Source organism: Miscanthus floridulus, chromosome 5 (genome assembly GCF_019320115.1).
Source record: "Miscanthus floridulus cultivar M001 chromosome 5, ASM1932011v1, whole genome shotgun sequence".
In the NCBI taxonomy this organism is placed as follows: Eukaryota; Viridiplantae; Streptophyta; class Magnoliopsida; order Poales; family Poaceae; genus Miscanthus; species Miscanthus floridulus.
Window position 1 is genome coordinate 138,148,226 of NC_089584.1, and position 18,435 is coordinate 138,166,660.

At 46.1% G+C, this 18,435-nt stretch overlaps 2 protein-coding genes across 2 annotated transcripts; one reads left to right on the top strand and one right to left on the bottom strand.

Moving 5' to 3' along the window:
• The first annotated feature begins 649 nt into the window (after nt 1–649).
• On the top strand, nt 650–1,309 carry LOC136455460 (uncharacterized). The gene is made up of 2 exons (XM_066455478.1): nt 650–1,105; nt 1,197–1,309. The coding sequence occupies exons 1-2, from the start codon at nt 650–652 to the stop codon at nt 1,272–1,274; spliced, it is 534 nt and encodes a 177-aa protein (XP_066311575.1). The 3' UTR covers nt 1,275–1,309.
• Nucleotides 1,310–11,429: 10,120 nt separating this feature from the next.
• Nucleotides 11,430–12,257, bottom strand: LOC136455461 (probably inactive leucine-rich repeat receptor-like protein kinase At5g48380). The gene has a single exon (XM_066455479.1). It carries the CDS (start codon nt 12,255–12,257, stop codon nt 11,430–11,432), a length of 828 nt encoding a protein of 275 aa, XP_066311576.1.
• Nucleotides 12,258–18,435: the final 6,178 nt, after the last annotated feature.

An 18,435-nucleotide genomic window follows, 5' to 3' on the forward strand; every position in this document is an offset into this window, starting at 1 on the left:
GTTGCTGCATGCCTTGCCTTGGGTACCTACCATGCTCGCTCATGCCTCTTCAAGTCAAGGCCTCACATCCATCACACACACCGCGGCCCTGTTCAATTCGATCGTTCTCTAGCTCGCTCGCCCGCCTTTTATTAATTTAATTACGGCTATAAATACAGTACAGGCTCACACGTCCATAAAATGTCCGTCCATCTTGGTTCACTACCGCACGGCAGCTGCCTGGCTACTAGGCTTTCCCACTCTCTGACCATAGATAGCTCTCTCGCTCGATTGTGATCCCACCAGCCTCTCTCCTCTCCGATCCTTCTCTCATTCTGTCGTCTGCCCCTGTCACCCCCTCCCCGTGCGGACCCAAGCAAGCAAATGGAGGTAAGTGAAGAACAAGTCAATCAGCATGTTTGGTTTCTAGGCTAATAAGTCTAACGGGTGCTGGTTTGTTGTGAGAGCCCGACTGACTGATAAGCACTGGCTGAAACCAACAAACGTATATAACCTTTGTGATGAAAGCAATCGTTGTTCGACCATGACAAGTTGATTGATTGTATTGCTGCTCTATTTACCCCTATCTAATGATTTGATTGACGAGGCTAGCTATCATGCATGCACCAATCCGCACGCTTCGTTCTTTCGCAATATAGTGTTCCTTACTATGCACTGGATCGCCGTCGTTCGTGTGCAGAAGGCGAGGAGGCGGCGCGTGCCGGCATTCGGAGAGTGGAACTACAACTACTACGGCAGCGCCGAGCTGGCCACGCCCGCGGCGGCGGTCCCCTTCGAGAGGTACGCCGCGGCGGCGGCGGCGGAGCTGGAGGCCCGCAGCGACGTGTGGTTCAAGTACTCGCCGCCCCCGCGGAAGCCACCGCCGGTCAGCAGGAAGGTCCGGAGGCCAGCGGAGAGGTCTTACAGAGGCGGCGGCGGCGGCAAGCGCCCCCGTGCCGCGACGCCTGCGAGGGCGTACGACGGCGTGGTCCCGTCGTCTGTGCCGCGCACACCGGCAAAGAGCACCAGCACGGCTAAGGTGGCGCGCGTGGTGCAGCGCGTCGACGCCGACCTGTACCAGGTGCCACCGCCGGAGTTCGTCCACGACGACGACCTCAGGCCAAGGGTATGCATGTCCGCAGATATTGTAGCACTTGTCTTAACCCGTAATGTAATTTATGATCTGTCAATTGATGTCACATCTCGCATGCATGCAGCGGAAGCAGCAGCGTAAGAAGGCGTCGAGGAGCCTCTGGATGGGTTGCTTCGGGTTCACATGCGTTCCGGCCGGCTGAATAATTATTTTCTGTATTTGTGTTTTTTATTTTTTTTTGCTAAAATTTATAGTTTTTATTCCATGTATGTATCTACTAGTCTAATTCTGCTCCTTTCAGATTGTGCAATATTTTGGATTCTTTTTATTTCCACTAGGGCACTGTACATTGTGGATCAAAAGAAAATCAGGCTCTTTTCACTTTGCTGAAAAGTCGTTGAAATACCAACAGGGCCGCATGGTGCCGTATCCTTCCGATCACGAAACAACTCGAACGCGCTTTTGCCGCTCTCTCCTTGCGTGCCTCCGTGCTTTAGGTTCAGAGCCGGATGCGGCTACTACATGAAAAATTAGTAGATCGACCCTGCCTTCCTCGTTTGCGTCCTCCGCACCGTACTTGGAGTCATCGGCAGTGTCCATGCCGTCGCTGGCCTGCCCTGGCAGCAGCGACAGATCGATGGACGTGATCAGGTTGGGCATCAGATTCAGATGTGTATCACCGTCGCCGTCAATCTCGGTAACAGACTAACAGGCGCTGGAGTCGATGGAGAGGTGAGGTTCGTCGTTGGAGGCTGTCCCTTGCAGTCCACAGTCTAGTTGAGCAGCAACGACGGGCGATGGAGATAACGTTGGATGGCTCCAGTGCTTATTGCGAACTCTAATAATTGGCTCACTGCAGCAGAGGGCTCTAACGAGCAGATATGCCTGAGGCTGGTGGGGACGCATGCCACGCATAGAGTCAATATTAGGTCACTTACAAGTTACTCATTCGGTTCACAAAAGAACGTAACTATAAAGATCTGTTCAAGTTAAATTAACTTAACTTTGACTAGACTTATAGTGAATAGTATTAATATTTATAGACTTTTGCTATTTATCTACTGACATATTTCTTTATATTTGATTGTGCTTTAGAATCTGTGCTACAAGCCTACAACTATCTACTGTGTCGCATGTAGAAAAAATATGATAGATTTGACCACAAAAAATCTATCGACAAATAACTAGACACTCCCATATTTATATCTTTAATTAGATTTACCATATGAACAAATATTTCATAAATAATTTAATGATACTTATTTTGTATCATAAATATTAGTACTTTTTATATAACTTTGGTTAAGTTTCAAATCGTTTGATACCTCAAAAAGTGAGAATTACATCCTTTTATGGATGGATGGAGTACAACTCACCAAGTCATTGAAGAGTATTTATTGACGCTAATCCGATCACACACTAGCAAAGGCTTGATTGCCCGAGCAACACATTGCTAAGATACGCAGTGGAGATAGATCTAAATGGCTAGGCCGACTAGTAGGTCGACGAGACCGATTCGACACCGGTTTTTCATCCAAAAGACCCATGAACATCCCTCGGGAAGATCCGTCTGGGAGACACACAATGAGGGTACCCTAGGATCAACGATTGGGGTATCATGGAAATTAAGCGGTCTCTACTGTGCTCTACACAAAAAAGCTCATGTTGCTGAAAATCAATTATGCAGTAATGTAGAATACTTGCAAATCTCATCGAGACAAGTGATGGACAATAAGGGGATTCAAAAAGATTGAGGTACAAGACAAAATGTATGATAGATTGGTTTTTTGACGATTCAAAAAGCTTGGGGAATATACAAAGTGAAAGCAGCAACAAGTAGTGCGACGAGCTAGCCAGCCAAGTTTGTCTCGAACAACACCGCACCCCTGAGGGGCCAATTCTTATGTGGTTGCTAGTTTGGGGGAGGATCTAGTGCTGTGACAACCTCTACCGGAAGAAGGTTGTATCTGATCCTCTTTGTGAGGTCTAGGCAAAGAGAAGAATTGGCAGATCATCATATTATCTGCCAGCTGCCACTATGCCAAACAACAAAAAGAAAGACACCTAATTAGTGACGCGAAAACAAAATGTGTCTGTGATGTGTGATCACAGACACGTCTAGTAAAAACACGTCTATGATATAATAGCTCCCAAGAAACAAGTCACGTCACATCTCAATAAGGCATGTCTCTGATATATGAATGAGATGCGTTTGTGATAAAGATAAGTTATCAGAGACGTGGCCACTAAAACACGAATCACAAATGAAGAGTTCATGGACTCGAAAAAATCACTGAATCAAGCAGATTTACAACTCAAGTCTGGGCGTTTGTCTCCGCTCTCCCGTCGCCCCTCTCTCCTCCGATAGCAACCACCCCCTCCACTTGGTCTCCAGAACTCTGCCACCACATCCGCCACATCCTCCTCTTCCTCTGAGGCTCCAACGCTACCTCCCCCTTCTTCGATGGTATATTAGATAAAGCAAGATACCACTTTCACCAATAAATTTATCTAAAAGTTGAAGTTTCCCCTTAAGATACCTCTAGCGAGGGGTGATATTGACAAAGGATAATTTAGCTAAGAGGAATTGGACCGGTAGCCAAAAATGTTGTTTCTATGGTTGCAATAATGAAACAATCAAACATCTCTTTTTGATTGCTGCCATGGGAAAACATTTGGAACATTGTCCATATAGCTACTGGGTTAACCCCTTCTAGATCCACCGCCCTCATGCTTGGAAGTTGGCTAGCGAGCATCGGGAGGGTGCAAAGAAATTTGATTTTGTGGGGGTTAATGCTATTATATATATGGATAATTTGGTGCACTCATAATTGCATTATTTTTGAGAAAACACCAATACTCTCTTAGTTCCAAACTATAAGATATTTTAGCATTTCTTGATACATTTATTTTACTGCGTATATAAAAAAAGTGTATATCTAAGTGCACAGTAAAAGCTATATTTCTAGTAGGGTGGAGCTATAGGGTATGCCGGATATGAACTGACGTCCCTTGCAGATCCAACACGTATTAGAGTATATATACGTGTATTTGAAAAAAAAACAAAAAAACACTTACCTTTTTTGTGAAGCCTAGAGAAGTGAAAATGGACGTAACAAGCCCGCAGCCCAGCTGCCCAGCTTTGCCGAGACGAGCTTTGCTGCTTTTCCAGGCCCACGCGGTCAAACCGATGGGAGATCGAGGACTCCAGGTCCTGCTATCCTGACGCCTTGGCCCGTTTGGGAAGTTGCCGGTCATGCGTGTGCATACGTGGATAGGTCACATTGGTTACAGTGACGGGTGCAAGACTCCCACTAGGATTTTTCTATCTGCAGCTTTACACGTGGATATGTCATAATGGTTAGAGTGACAGGTGAGATGCGCGATTTTCATCTATGTTTTTTTCCAATATCTGCAACCTTTTTTTAGAAAGACGGCAAAAGCTTTGCTAAATTTTTATTAGATGAATAAAAAGGAAAAGACAACATTATTTACAGCAAAATTACGCGAAACAAAAACAACTCAACCACTAAGGCACGAGGACGAACTACTATGGCGCACGGATCGTCTACCACCGCGAACAAAAAATAGGAAAACAACTCCCTAGTTAACAACACCAAACCGAAAAAACTGCTACTTCGCATTGACAATGGGTCTCGTTGCCAACTGGTACTACTGAATGTCCTCCTTGCAAAGAAGAGCGACTTGTAACGGTTGTAGACATTTTTGTTGGAAAGTTCTTTTATTTCGTTCCTTCCAAACGTTCCACCAAAAGTAGATCATAATTCCATCTATGTTTTTCCTCTGTCTTCTTTGAAATTTGGCACGACATTTGCGCCAGAAATTGTGTAGTAGTCCATTCGTTCCCACGGAGTCGAGCACCGAAAGATTTAACCATTGTTTTAAATATGACCAAACTTGCTTCGCGAAGAGGCAATCTTTACATAGGTGATTTGGTGTTTCTAGATCTATCCCACATAGTTTGCAGATTGGGTCATGTGCCCAATTGTGCTTCAATAAGTTATTGGCGGTGAGTATCTTCTTGTGAAGGAGTATCCTAACAAAGAACCGGCATCTAGGCTCCGCCCTGCTTTCCAAATTGGCGTTAGTCTGAGTTTGCTAAATGAGCCTTCAAATTGGATTTGGTATGCACTCTTAGTCGTGTACTCCCCATCCTCTGTCCAATGCCATCGTATGGAATCATCATTATTTTCCTGTAGTGTAACTCCATGTAATTTTTCCCATAATGTTACATACTCCCGGATTTCTTGTGCCGTTTGAATGGGAAGCATGTGTGAGATCCACCGATTATCTTGAAGTGCCTTTTGGACTGTTATTTTTTCCTCTTTGCTTTTTGGAACAAAGACGGTGCAAGAGACTTTGCTGTCATCCCGTCTATCCATGATGATGTCCAAAACCGTGTTGTCCTTCCATCTCCTACCGTCACCACCGTGGATGGTCTCTGCTATCACACGGTAACTCTAGTCCATTCCATGCAGGATCTTTATGCTTCCATTGGAACCATAGCCATCTTAATCTTAGCGCCCTCGCAAAACGTTCGAGGTCTAAAATCCCAAGCCCACCTTTTGTTTTTGGCTAGCATGTCATTGGCAGTTCACCAAAGAGTGCCCACCGTGTCTGGAGTTTCGCCCCTCCATAGAAAACTCCTTGTGTTTAGGAAAAGCTATCATGTGATAGATGGGCTGTGCTGAGAGGACAGTCTTAACTAAAGTTTCCGGGCCGGCGGACGATGGGCGTGGGTCAGGCCAAAGATCCGGGCCGGCGGTGGTGCGGCAGACGACAACGGTGGCGCGCGGCGGGCTGAAAGCTCTAGTTTGGTTTTGGTGAATTGATGAAACCTTAAGTGCTAACCTAGTTTATCAAGTGATCATGAGATAGGTAGCACATTCCAAGTGGTAAAGCAAATGAAGATCATAGCATGATGATGATGATGATGCCATGACGATGATCTAGTGCTTGGACTTGGAAAGAAGAAAGAGAAAAACAAAAAACTCAAGGCAAAGGTATAAACCATAGGAGCTATTTCGTTTTTGGTGATCAAGACACTTAGAGAGTGTGATCACGTTTAGGTTTGATAGTCGTACTATTAAGAGGGGTGAATCTCGTATGGGAATGCGGTTATCAAAGTGCCACTAGATGCTCTAACTCATTGCATATGCATTTAGGATCTAGTGGAATGCTAACACCCTTGAAAATGTTTGTGAAAATATGCTAACACATGTGCACAAGATGATACACTTGGTGGTTGGCACATTTGAGCAAGGGTGAATAAGTTAGAGGTGAAAAGGAGTTAGTTTCGCTAGTCACAAGGTGACCGGACGCTGGTCCTAGAGGAACCAGCGCGTTCGGTCAGTTGTAACAGCGGAGACGCTGGCATCGGTCAATTGACCGGACGCTGGGTCATTCAGCGATCGGACGCTGGAGGCAGGGTCCGGTCCTGTTGCCGGGCAGCGCACAGAGGCTAGGGTCTCTGACCGGACGCTCGCAGGGTCCGGTCGAGCATGACCGGACACGTCCGGTGGGCAAAATGCGTTTCTGAAACCTTACTGGAAACCACCGGACACTGGTGGCTTAGCGTCTTGTCAGTTATAGCGCAGCGTCTGGTCAACTCAAGTGACCGTTGAGATCGGGACACGTGGTTGTCGTCGGGCGACCGGACGCTGAGGTCCAGCGTCCGGTCAATATGACCGGAGCGTCCGGTCATCCCGCGTTGTGCCCAGTGAAGGGGTACAACGACTCTATTTTGTGGGGCTTCTATTTAAGCCCCATAGCCAGCTCAAGCTGACTCTCTTGGCCATTTACATTGACATAGCAACTTTGTGAGCTTAGCCAAAGCCCTCCCACTCATCTCCATCATTGATTTATCATCTTTGTGAGACTGGAAGAGAATCCAAGTGCATTGCTTGAGTGATTGTATCTAGAGGCACTTGGTGTTCGTGTTTCGCTGCGGGATTCACTTGTTACTCTTGGTGGTTGCCGCCACCTAGACGGCTTGGAGCAGCGAGGATCATTGAGCAGAGGTTGGTGATTGTCTCTGGCTCCGATCGTGGTGATTATGAGGGGTTCTTGACCTTTCCCCGGCGGAGAGCCAAAATGTACTCTAGTGGATTGCTCGTGGCTTGTGTGATCCTCATCTTGTATTGGTTGTGCGGCACCCTATTAAGGGTTTGGCGTGTGAAGCCAATTAGCGCGTGAACCTCCAAGTGAGTGAATCGCCACAACGAGGACTAGCTTGCCGGCAAGCAAGTGAACCTCGATAAAAAATCATTGTGTTCATCATTGATTCTGAGGTGATTGGTCTTCATAGTTATTCATCCTTGTGATTGATTGGTTCCTTCTCTACACGGCGGTATAACCTTCTTGATCACTCTCTTTACATTACCGCAAACTAGTTGTCAAGCTCTTTAGTGTAGCTAGTTGTGAGAGCTTGGTTGGTTGGTTGGTGTGACTCTTTAGTTAGCTTTTGAGAGCATACTAACATAGGGTAGTGTCATAGCTATTGTGTGAATAGAAACTATCTAAACTAGAATTGTGGTAGGTGGCTTGCATTTTGAGTAGGCTAGCACAACACTTGCTTCGCCTCATAATTGTCTCACCATTTTGTTAAGTGTTGTTGTAGAAATTTTTATTAGGCTATTCACCCCCCTCTAGCCATTAGGACCTTTCACGGGCGCAGGATGCCTGGGGCTACGCGCGGCGAGTCTGGCTCGACGGGCGCGGGAGGCACGCCGGCGGTGGACGGCGGCAAGGCGGGGTGAGGCCAACGGTGGAGGGCGGCAAGGCGGCCCACGGCCGAGGCCGATGGTGGAGGGCAAGGCGAGGACAACGGTGGAGGGCGGCGGAGGCGGCCAACAATAGGCAACAGCACGGCGCGGGGGGCGGCGCAGCGCTACAGCACGCCGAGGCACGGTGCGGCGCGGGGCGGGGGGGGGGGGGGGCGGCCTCGGGGCACGCGCGCGGGCATGGTGGCGGGCGCGGGCGCGGGAGCAGGCTCGGCGCAGGGCGGCGACGTGACGCGGCGTGGCACGGGCGTGGCCGCGGGCGCGGCATGGGAGCGGGCACGGCGGTGGGATTGGGCAAGGGGCGGCGGCAGTGCTCGGCTAGGCGGCGGCGGCGGATGAGAAAAGAAGAGAGGAAAGGCGCGGGACCGTTAGATATTTTCGAGCTCGGCGCCAGAGTGACTGGCACCGAGCTCGGCGCTAAGATCTACGGCGCCGAGCTCAGCGCCAGAGACTCTGGCGCCGAGCCCCCTGGCAGGTCTTCGACCATGCCCAGGAGCTCGGCGCTAGAGACACTGGCGCCTAGCTCGGCGCCAGCATCAATGGCGTCGAGCTAAGGGTCAATTTTCTAAATTCTTTCCGTCAGGGGTCTATTCATGAGGAACTTTCAAAAAAGAGCCAAATTGTAAAAAATTTGGTCCAAACGACTACCGACATCCCAGCTGGCAGTATCTGCAGCCTCACATGTGCATACGCCACAATAGAACCACGTGCAACTTCTTTGTATAGGCATAGGTCTAGGGTGTGTATAAGTCTGTATGCGTGTGGTGATGTGAGTTGATGCGTGAGTTCAGATATAGCTTGTACTTAAAGAGTCGAGGAATAAAAAAAGTTATTAGCGGGTGACGCGGTAACACCTTGGCTCCCTCGTCTGTTCGTCTACCGCAATTTCGGAGCTATGGACTGCCGGAGTCTCACCGGCCCGCTGTCTCGATTCTTCAATCCTCTAGGCGCCCAAGCTGCAAGTACGCGACTAATTGTGATCGAGATATCGAGGATCCACCGTTGCTGCCAGCTGGCTGCGCGTGCACGACTAACGCACAAAGCCTAATGATCTGAACCAACAAGGTGAGATTCAATCTTTGATCTTTTCTCTTCTTTTTCAGATAGAAAAAAGAGGCCTACTTTCATTGCTAACATCATCGGATCATCGCTCATGCGGCAAGATCGGAGCGCATCAGAGATGATCAAGATCGATCAACAATTGAATACAATCTAGTCACATTCATTAAGCAGGATATTTTCTTTTAAGTAGACGAAGAGTTGAAGATGATATAATTGTGATATTCATGACTATTAGTATAGTGTTTGAACTATTTATATTGTAATTTATGAATGTTTTCAACTTAATAGTCACATATGGTTTTACCGAATTGTATAGAATTTTTTTTGGTCGGCACACCCTTAGCTAAAATTCTAGATCTGTGACTGGTTTCTAGAAAAAATCAAAACATCTTATAATTTGGGGGAGTACTTCTTTTATGCAGGTTATAATCAAGGAGTCATACATTATTTATCGAGAAAATTATAATTTGAGGGAGTACTTTTATGCAGGTTATAATCAGGGAGTCATACATTATTTATCGAGAAAAAACAAAAAAAAATTCTTTTATGCAGGGTATACTCAGGGGGTCATACTGTCTATGGTTTTGGACTCTGTTACAGCATGAGAACACAAGGAAAAATATGTTTGGCAAGTAAAGTGGTGGAGTTGTCGCCTTGGTCGTCTTCTCTCAGAATGGGAGGCAAAACGATAATAGACTTTGTTTTTGAGAGCCTGTTTGGAATAGAGGAATTGAAAACACATGAATAATAGAAAAATAGAGGAAAAAGATAGGAATAGAGTGTAAAAACTAAGGATTCCTTTAAAATTCCTTAAAAAAACTGCAATCCAAATAGGGTCTGATTTCTCTATATTTGAGGGTGAGCGTTTGAGCGGTAAATCTTGTAGGAATTAGTTGGGTATGGATGCAAAGTCGGAATATTTTCATTTTATAAAAAAAACTATTATGTATACCTTATGGATACACTAGCCCAATCTGTGTGTTGCATAATGGTGATGCTATGCTAAGACAACCGTCTGTCCGAACGCTCCCATTGGAGGACCACGACACCAGCCCAACGGCCCAACACACTCCACTTGCATATCCGCTCATCCACTCGGCCCAACCATATTTGCTCTTGAACCCGTTATTCGTTCCTCTCCATTCACCACACTGTCACGTTCGCACTGCCGCGGTGTGCTCAACGTGACCACACCGCGGCAGCACTCTCCACCACGCCTGACCAGCCGCCATCCTCTCTCTCCATCGCGCTCCAGCGCTGTCGCCCGCCATCCATCCTCTCCACCGCGCCGGCCGCCTTCTCCACCGGAGCTGCGTGCCACTCCATGGCATCGAGCTCTGTGTCGATGAACCTCCATTCGACCAAGCAACAAGTAGATGTTGTGCTAGAAGCACATGTTGCACGCGTATATTTCAATTGCTTTATGTGTTTTAGAGGTATGTTGTAAGTGTTATATACAGATGTTGCAAACATAAATCTGGATGTTGCATTTGTTGCAATGGTATACATGTTTGTTGCAAGAGTCTGTTCCAAATGTTTCATCTGTTTTTTAGACGTATGTTGCAATTGTTTTATCTGGATTTTGCATATGTTTCAGACATATGTTGCAAGTGTTTTATTTGGATGTTGTATATGTTTGCAATGGCTTTCAAGTGTTTTCAGGTGTTTTACAAGTGTTTCATAAGTTTGTTGCAAGTGTTTCAGCTATTTCGTATGTACATTGCAAGTGTTTCATCTGAATATTGAAAAAGTAGATCTGTTATTGCACATGTTGCAATAGAACCTACCTGTCACAGCCGCCGCCTGCAGCTGCTGGGGTGCTGTACATGCGCGTGGGAAGCGGAGGGATGGAGCGTGGCGCGACGATGGGCGTGGGAGCGGAGGGGGATGGCGGTCCCCACTTGCATGCGCGCGGGAAACGGAGCAGCGTGGGCGGTCCTCGCTTGTGCGTGCAGCTGGCATGGATGCGGGTGGTCCCTGCCTGTACGTGCAGCAACGCGAGCGCGAGCGTACGGACAATAGCCACGCCGATTGGAAAAACGTTAATAAGGTTATAATATGGATAATGTATCGCGTTTGGTTATTTGGCCACGTCCGGTTCTAATATGGATAATGTATCGCGTTTGGTTATTTGGCCACGTCCCATCGTGTTGTGACTTAGGCTGTCTCCAACAGGAGACCCATTGCGGAACTCAAACCCTAAATAGATCTTCAGTCCAATACATATAGCCTCCAACAGAGTACTTATATGAAAGACCCATTTTAAATGTCAGGAGAGGCATAACCCAAATATGAGTATCCTCTGTCCTAGAAACCCATTTGCAGAAAGGGTTGTCTTTTGGGTCTTGTTGTTGAAGAAGATAAAAAATAGGTATTGAATCTTTTGCTTGTAGCGCTACCCAAAGAATAAATGATCTTGTATTTTAAGTCGTGGTTGTTAGATACCGTCTCAGGAGTACCATAACAACAGAGATCAGTTGAGCACTATCATATCAGGAGCACACAGGAAAGATGTAGGGCCGGAGACTCCCACAGAACACAAACCATTGCGGGAAGTAGAAAGCCACCACGAACCCCGCCACGAATCCCACCGCGCCGCCGATGCTGGACGCGTCGTTGACCCTGCGCAGCCTGAGATGTATCCGCGCCCTCTTGCACTTGCCCAGCGGCGCCCCGCAGAGCCCGTCGTTGCCGGCGAAGTCTTCGGCTGAGAACCTCTGGAGAGAGCCCGGGATGGGACCTGACAAGGAGTTATCTGCAACGTTCAGCGAAACTAACCGTGCAAGATCGCCCATCGGATCCGGGATCTGGCCAGTGAACCGGTTGTGCTGAAGGTTGACGGTGTTCAGGTACGTCATGTTCCCGATGCCGCGCGGGATTTCCCCGGAGAAACCGTTGCTCGAGAGGTCAAGGGAGGTGACGAACGGCAGCTGCTGGTCGATATCTGCCGGGAGGGGCCCCGTGAAGTCGTTGCCGGACAGGTCCAGGCCTGTCATGCTTCTGCAGAACTGAAGGCCTCGAGGGAAAGAACCTTGAAGCTCCATGCCACTGAGATTCAAGGACATGATGCGACCATCGTTCCAGCACTCAATTGGCCTGTTCGCTGGGCTGAAAGAGAATCCGTATATGCAATCTTCCAGGATGTTGTTGGAGAACATCCATGAGAGTGCACCATTAGGATCACCGAACGATTCTTTCAGGCCCTTCAGGCACTGGACGTCACTGCCACCAGCACAGGAAGATATGCATAGGAGCAGCAGCAGGATGACAGAATTCTTCATAGGATGGCTTATTGGCACGAGCTGTGTGGCCAGCAGCATCCGATCATGGACACTCATGAAAGAATGCGAAGCCTATACACTAGTACTGCGCTTTTATACTGAAAACGGGACGCAAATTCTACTACTACTACTCCTCTCTCCTCTCTAGCAACGAACTTGTCAAAAGAAATAAAGAACGGAAAGGTTTTTGAACGGACACGCCCCCTCGAGGAGCGCATCAGCCTCTCAACACGGCACGTGCCCGAGAGAGCGACTCCGCGATAAGTCGCTCTTGGTAGACTTGTCATGGGAACATGATTTTTTTAAGTGAGGCAAAGCCTCTACTTTTAAGAAAGCAGTTCATACAACGCTGGGTAAACCAGTTCGCGTCAAGGGTGCATACCCTGTTGAAATTTGGTTTACGTTGAAATGTTGTGAGAGAAAAATACTTTTCCATGATTGAAAAATAGTTCTGGTATTCTCGTTGACCTAAATAACATGCATCCTTTCGAGTGTCCTATAAATACGTGCTGGTCAAATTTTCTTAACATCCACTAGGTTTATAGAAAATATTAGCAACATTAATTATATCTTCAAATAAGTTTATTATGAAAATATATTCGACCATTCATCTAATGATGCTAATTGTACACTATAAATATTAATATTTTTTATTTATATTTAGTTAAAGTTAAAAATGTTTAATTTCTCGGAAGTGAGAATGACACTTATTTTAGGACGAAGGGAGTACTCCTACTAGATGGCATGACTTGGATGAGGTAAATGGCTCCAAGTACTAGATGACATGACTTGGGATGAGGAAATGGCTGAGGAGAAAAGCATTGCACATTGTTGAGAAATCGTTCTATATCAATTGAGCACACAAGCACAAGATTAAACACAGAGATGGTAGAGATAGGAAGCTCTTTATTTCTTTCCTTTATACAGAGTACAAGGAACTCTTCAGTATAGAGAAGGAAGCAGCTGTTGTCCTGGGACTCTCCCTCGGTCTCCTTTCATAACGAGGAGGGAGCTGGTGAATCTTTTCTCGTAATCCTTCTTCTATTTGTTTGTTTCCCTGTCCATGCGGGCTTCCACATTAATTCATTTACCCTATGTCATTTGCCAATTAAATAATTTCACAACACTCTCGATTGGGCAAATCAAGCTATGTGCATGTCTCGTCAAAAAATTTCCCCAAAAATCCAGTGGAAAAAATAAAAAGTAGGAGAAAAAGGTACATTGCATATGCAAGTCGTGTTACACCTGAGTGTATGGACAAGATGAGGTGGGCAGATGCACACACAACTCTTAAACGACCAGGGGACACAAGGGTGAGGGCGGGGTGCCGAAGCCGGAAGAGCTATTAAAGTTGATTCGAGACTTCGTAGCAGGAAGACAGACCCTGAGTAATAGACTAATAGGCGGTCTGAAACTGACACCACGAGAAAAAGTAGGCGGTTCAACTTGTTTTTGCGCGTAAGATACTCTCGTCCTGAAAAAGGTACAATTGAAATATTTTAAATTTGTTCAACTATATCTAAAAAAATGTTAATATTTATGATATTAAATAAATATTATTAAATTTATTATATAATGTATTTTTATAGTATATCTGTTGATGTCATAAACATTACTCTCTCCCTCCGTTCCAAAAAGAATACAATTCTTGCTTCCAAAGTCAATTGATTTCGACTCTAACCAAAATTATACAAGAAAGTACTAACATTTATAATACACAATAAGTATCAATAGATTAATGATGAAATATATTTTCGTAATAAATCTTGTTTGAGACATAATTATTAATACTAATCAGTGTAAACTTGGTCAAACTTTAGCAAATTTGATCGACACGAATCCTATAGCTGTGTTCTTTTTGGGACGGAGTGTAGGATCTCTGGAACACCTAGAGAGGGATGAATAGGCCTGTAAAAATCCAACTCAAATCAAAGTCAAATTCACCTACGGCACTGCCGCTCTGTGGGCGTGGCACTGCCGGAGAGATTAGTTTACAGTTTAAAATCTACCCAACGAAATTTAGATTGGGTAAATTTCTTAACTTTCTTCAGGGTAGTAGATCACAGATCGACAGCTGAAAGTGGTGGGAACACCACACACAAGTAGATCAGCCTCAAACTCTAGAAATCACCTCAATCAACAATATGTCATGCAGGTAATGTAAATCAAGCACAAGTGACACAATGATTTATCTCGTGGTTCGCCTCGCCACCAAGGCTTACCTACCTCCACGTTGTTGAGGTTAGCCACTAAGGCTTAGAGCTTTCCAGCCCTTCCGCGTTCTCAAGTCAAGAGACTTAACTCTTGAGATGAGGGGTAACTTTACTAGCTTTAAGAGATAGTTACAAACCTCTCGGGCCAAGCTTCAAGAATAACAAACACAACCGCCAGCCAAAACATGAACCAAGTGCTCTTTAGAGATCAATGGAGCTTCTCTATAATTGAGTTTGAGACCCTTTTTCCTCAAGGATTGATGGAAAAATCAATGGATTTGCTTGAGGGCTTGATATCAACAATGGAGTGAGAGAGAGAGAGAGCGCTCCTGCTCTGTTTTTGGACGTGCTAAAGTGAGGAAGAAAAGAGCTGGTTTTCTTTTTTTGGAAGGAAGGGGAAAGGTTGAAAGGTCCTAATGGCTAGAGGCGGGTGAATAGCCTATTAAAAATTTCTACAACAACACTTAACAAACCGGTTAGCCTACTAAAAATACAAACCACCTACCACAATTCCAATTAATATAGTTTCTATTCACACAATAGCTATGTCACTACACTAAGTTAGTGTGCTCTCAACGGCTAACTAAAGAGCCACACTAACTAAACTAACAAGCTCTCACAACTAGCTACACTAAAGAGCTTGACAACTAGTTTGCGGTAATGTAAAGAGAGTGAGCAAGTTGTTTATACCGCCGTATCGAGGAGTGAACCAATCAATCACAAGAATGAATACCAATAAAGACCAATCACCTCGGAATTAAATGATGAACACAATGATTTTTTACCGAGGTTCACTTGCTTGCCGGCAAGCTACTCCTCGTTGTGGTGATTCACTCACCTAGAGGTTCACGCATTAATTGGCATCACACGTCAAACCCTAAATAGGGTGCCGCACAACCAACACAAGATGAGGATCACACAAGCCACGAGTAATTCACTAGAGTACCTTTTGGCCCTCCACCGAGGAAAGGTCAAGAACCTCTCACAATCACCACGATCGGAGCCGGAGACAATCACCAACCTCCGCTCGACAATCCTCGCTGCTCCAAGCCATCTAGGTGGCGGCAACCACCAAGAGTAACAAGAGAATCCCGCAGCGAAACACGAACACCAAGTGCCTCTAGATGCAAACACTCAAGCAATGCACTTAGATTCTCTCTCAATCTCACAAAGATATTGAATCTATGATGGAGATGAGTGGGAGGGCTTTGGCTAAGCTCACAAGGCTGCTATGTCAATGCAAATGGCCAAGAGAGTGAGCTTGAGCCGGCCATGGGGCTTAAATAGAGAGCCCCCACGAATAGAGCCGTTGGGCTCCTCACTGCACTAAACACGGGACAACCGGACGCGCTGGTCAGATTGACCGAACGCTGGACCTCGGCGTCCGGTCGCGCAATGCACGCCACGTGTTCCCTAATTCAAACGCTGATCGCTCGATCTCAACGGTCATCAGTACATTTAAGTAGTGACCAGACGCGCTGCTCATAGTGACCGGACGCACCAACACCAGCGTCCGGTCGTTTTCAGTAAGGTACCAGAAGCGAAAATTCATGATCAAACGCGTCCGGTCATGCTCGACTGGACTCACCCAGCGTTCGGTCACTCAACGTCTCCCCTGCGCGCTGCATATGTCATCATACGTCATACTGATCGGACTCAGGCCCTGAGCGTCTGACATTTCTCGCGCCAGCGTCCGGTCATGAGACCAAAACCGCACGCTCACTGCTACCACTGACCGGACGTGCTGGTCCTACCGAGACCAGCGTCCGATCACTTACAGTGGCATCCGTCTTTTCTGTATAGAGCGCCGGTGGCACTGTCCGACTGTCCGTACTCTACGAGCGGACACTCCGCGGTGAAGTTCCTAACCCTTGCTTAAATGTGCCAACCACCAAATGTATCACCTTGTGCACATATGTTATTATATTTTCACAAATATTTTCAAGAGTGTTAGCACTCTACTAGATCCTAAATGCATATGCAATGAGTTAGAGCATCTAGTGGCACTTTGATAACCGTATTTCGATACGAGTTTCACCCCTCTTAATAGTACGGCTATCGAACCTAAATATGATCACACTCGCTATGTGTCTTGATCACCGAAATAAAATGGCTCCTACCACTTATACCTTTGCCTTGAGCCTTTTGTTTTTCTCTTTCTTCTTTTCAAGTCCAAGCACTTGATCATCACCATGGCATCACCGTCATCATGTTATGATCATCATTTGCTTCGCTACTTGGAATGTGCTACCTATCTCATAATCACTTGATGAACTAGGTTAGCACTTAGGGTTTTCATCAATTCACCAAAACCAAACTAGAGCTTTCAAAGGTATATATACTCTCAACCCACAACGGACACCGTACCCAAGGGGTCGGGCGAGACGAAGCCCGTGACCAAGGGGTCGGGCGAGGCAAAGCCCGCGGCCTCAAGGTCGGGCGAGGCAAAGCCCGCGGCCTCGAGGTCGGGAGAGACGAAGTCCGCGACCAAGGGGTCAGACGAGATGGAGCCCGCACCCAAGGGTCAGGCGAGCCGGAGCCGCGACCAAGGGGTCGGTCGAGCTAGATCCCGCGACCAAGGGGTCGGTCGACCCAGATCCTGCGACCAAGGGGTTGGTCGAACCGGAGCCCACGACCAAGGGGCCGGGAGAGCCGGATCCCGCGACCAAGGGGTCGGGAGAGTCGGATCCCGCACCCAAGGGGTCGGGCGAGACGGAGCTCGCACCACGCAAGGCAGCAAGGGTAATAGTGAAGTGCAGACTGTCTTGGCTGTGAATCTAAGGATGCATGTGGTTGTTTAAGCACTTGGTAGCACATATTAGCTTAAGCATTGTGCCCCCATTGTAGTACAATTTTTCCTATACTCAAATTCAATATATAAAAGAATTTAAATCTCCTTTGAGTTTGATGCCATCTACATTTATAATTGGGGGTTCCTCCGTTCCATGTAGCATCCTCGAATATAAATTCCCTGCTTGTTATCTCGATAAATTTCATTAGTTCTCTAATTGCGTGGTTATTATCACCAAAACCCACAATTAAGGCTTGATTGCACTTTCACAGAAGGAGTAGTATTTTTACCTATATATCTAGATCAAACTTTATTTAGATAATTTAGCAAAAAAAAATATCTAAAATTGTTTTCTTAGGACGCCAGTAATAAGTTGTATGCTGATGCATCGCATCACAGATTTATGAGGACAGTGGCTAAGCAGTTAATGATGGGCAGAAGACCCATAGCAGCTAAGTTCTCGGAATGTTGGGGTCGTGGTACAGGAACACAGTAGGTGGTACATTGTTTCTTAAGTTTATGGGACGAAGTGGGTATACAGCTTGATCTCGTTCCTTCGATTAATGGAACACGTACCAAATGTGTGTTTCCGAAACAATGAACATGATCCTAATTAAATTGGTAATTGATATTACGAGCGAATTAATTATCATAAGTTTTCACTAAACGTAAGACTTAGAAAGTTCTAAAATAATAAAAACAAAATAGATAATTGAACTCCTCGTGCGGTCTCTCTTCTTCTTTTTTCTTCCATCAATTGAATTTTAGGCCTCAAGTTCCATCAGTGTTTAGAACGATGTTCCATCATATTCCCGTTCCACGATTCTGAACATGTTCAACATGCCCATGTTCCCGTTCCTAGGCTACTAAAAGATGACCTCGTGAAAGTCATGGTAGGTGATTTCTTTAAATTTACATCCTCCATTTAAAATTAGAAATTGTTCTAACTTCTCTAAATATTTAGCTTTTATTATGTACGTAGACATAACCTATATTTATATGCATCACAGAAACAATGTATATTTAGAAAAGCTAGTACAAATCATAATTTAGAACGGTGGAAGCAGGGGCGGACACAGCGGTGGGGCGGGGGGCTCAAGTCCCCCTTACCCACATCGCAGCAGTGGAATCCCTGTGGAGCTCCCATGAATTTTTAGGCAAAGTTCTATAGTGTAGGGGGGGCTGAGACTTAAGATCGAACAGCAGTGTTGTT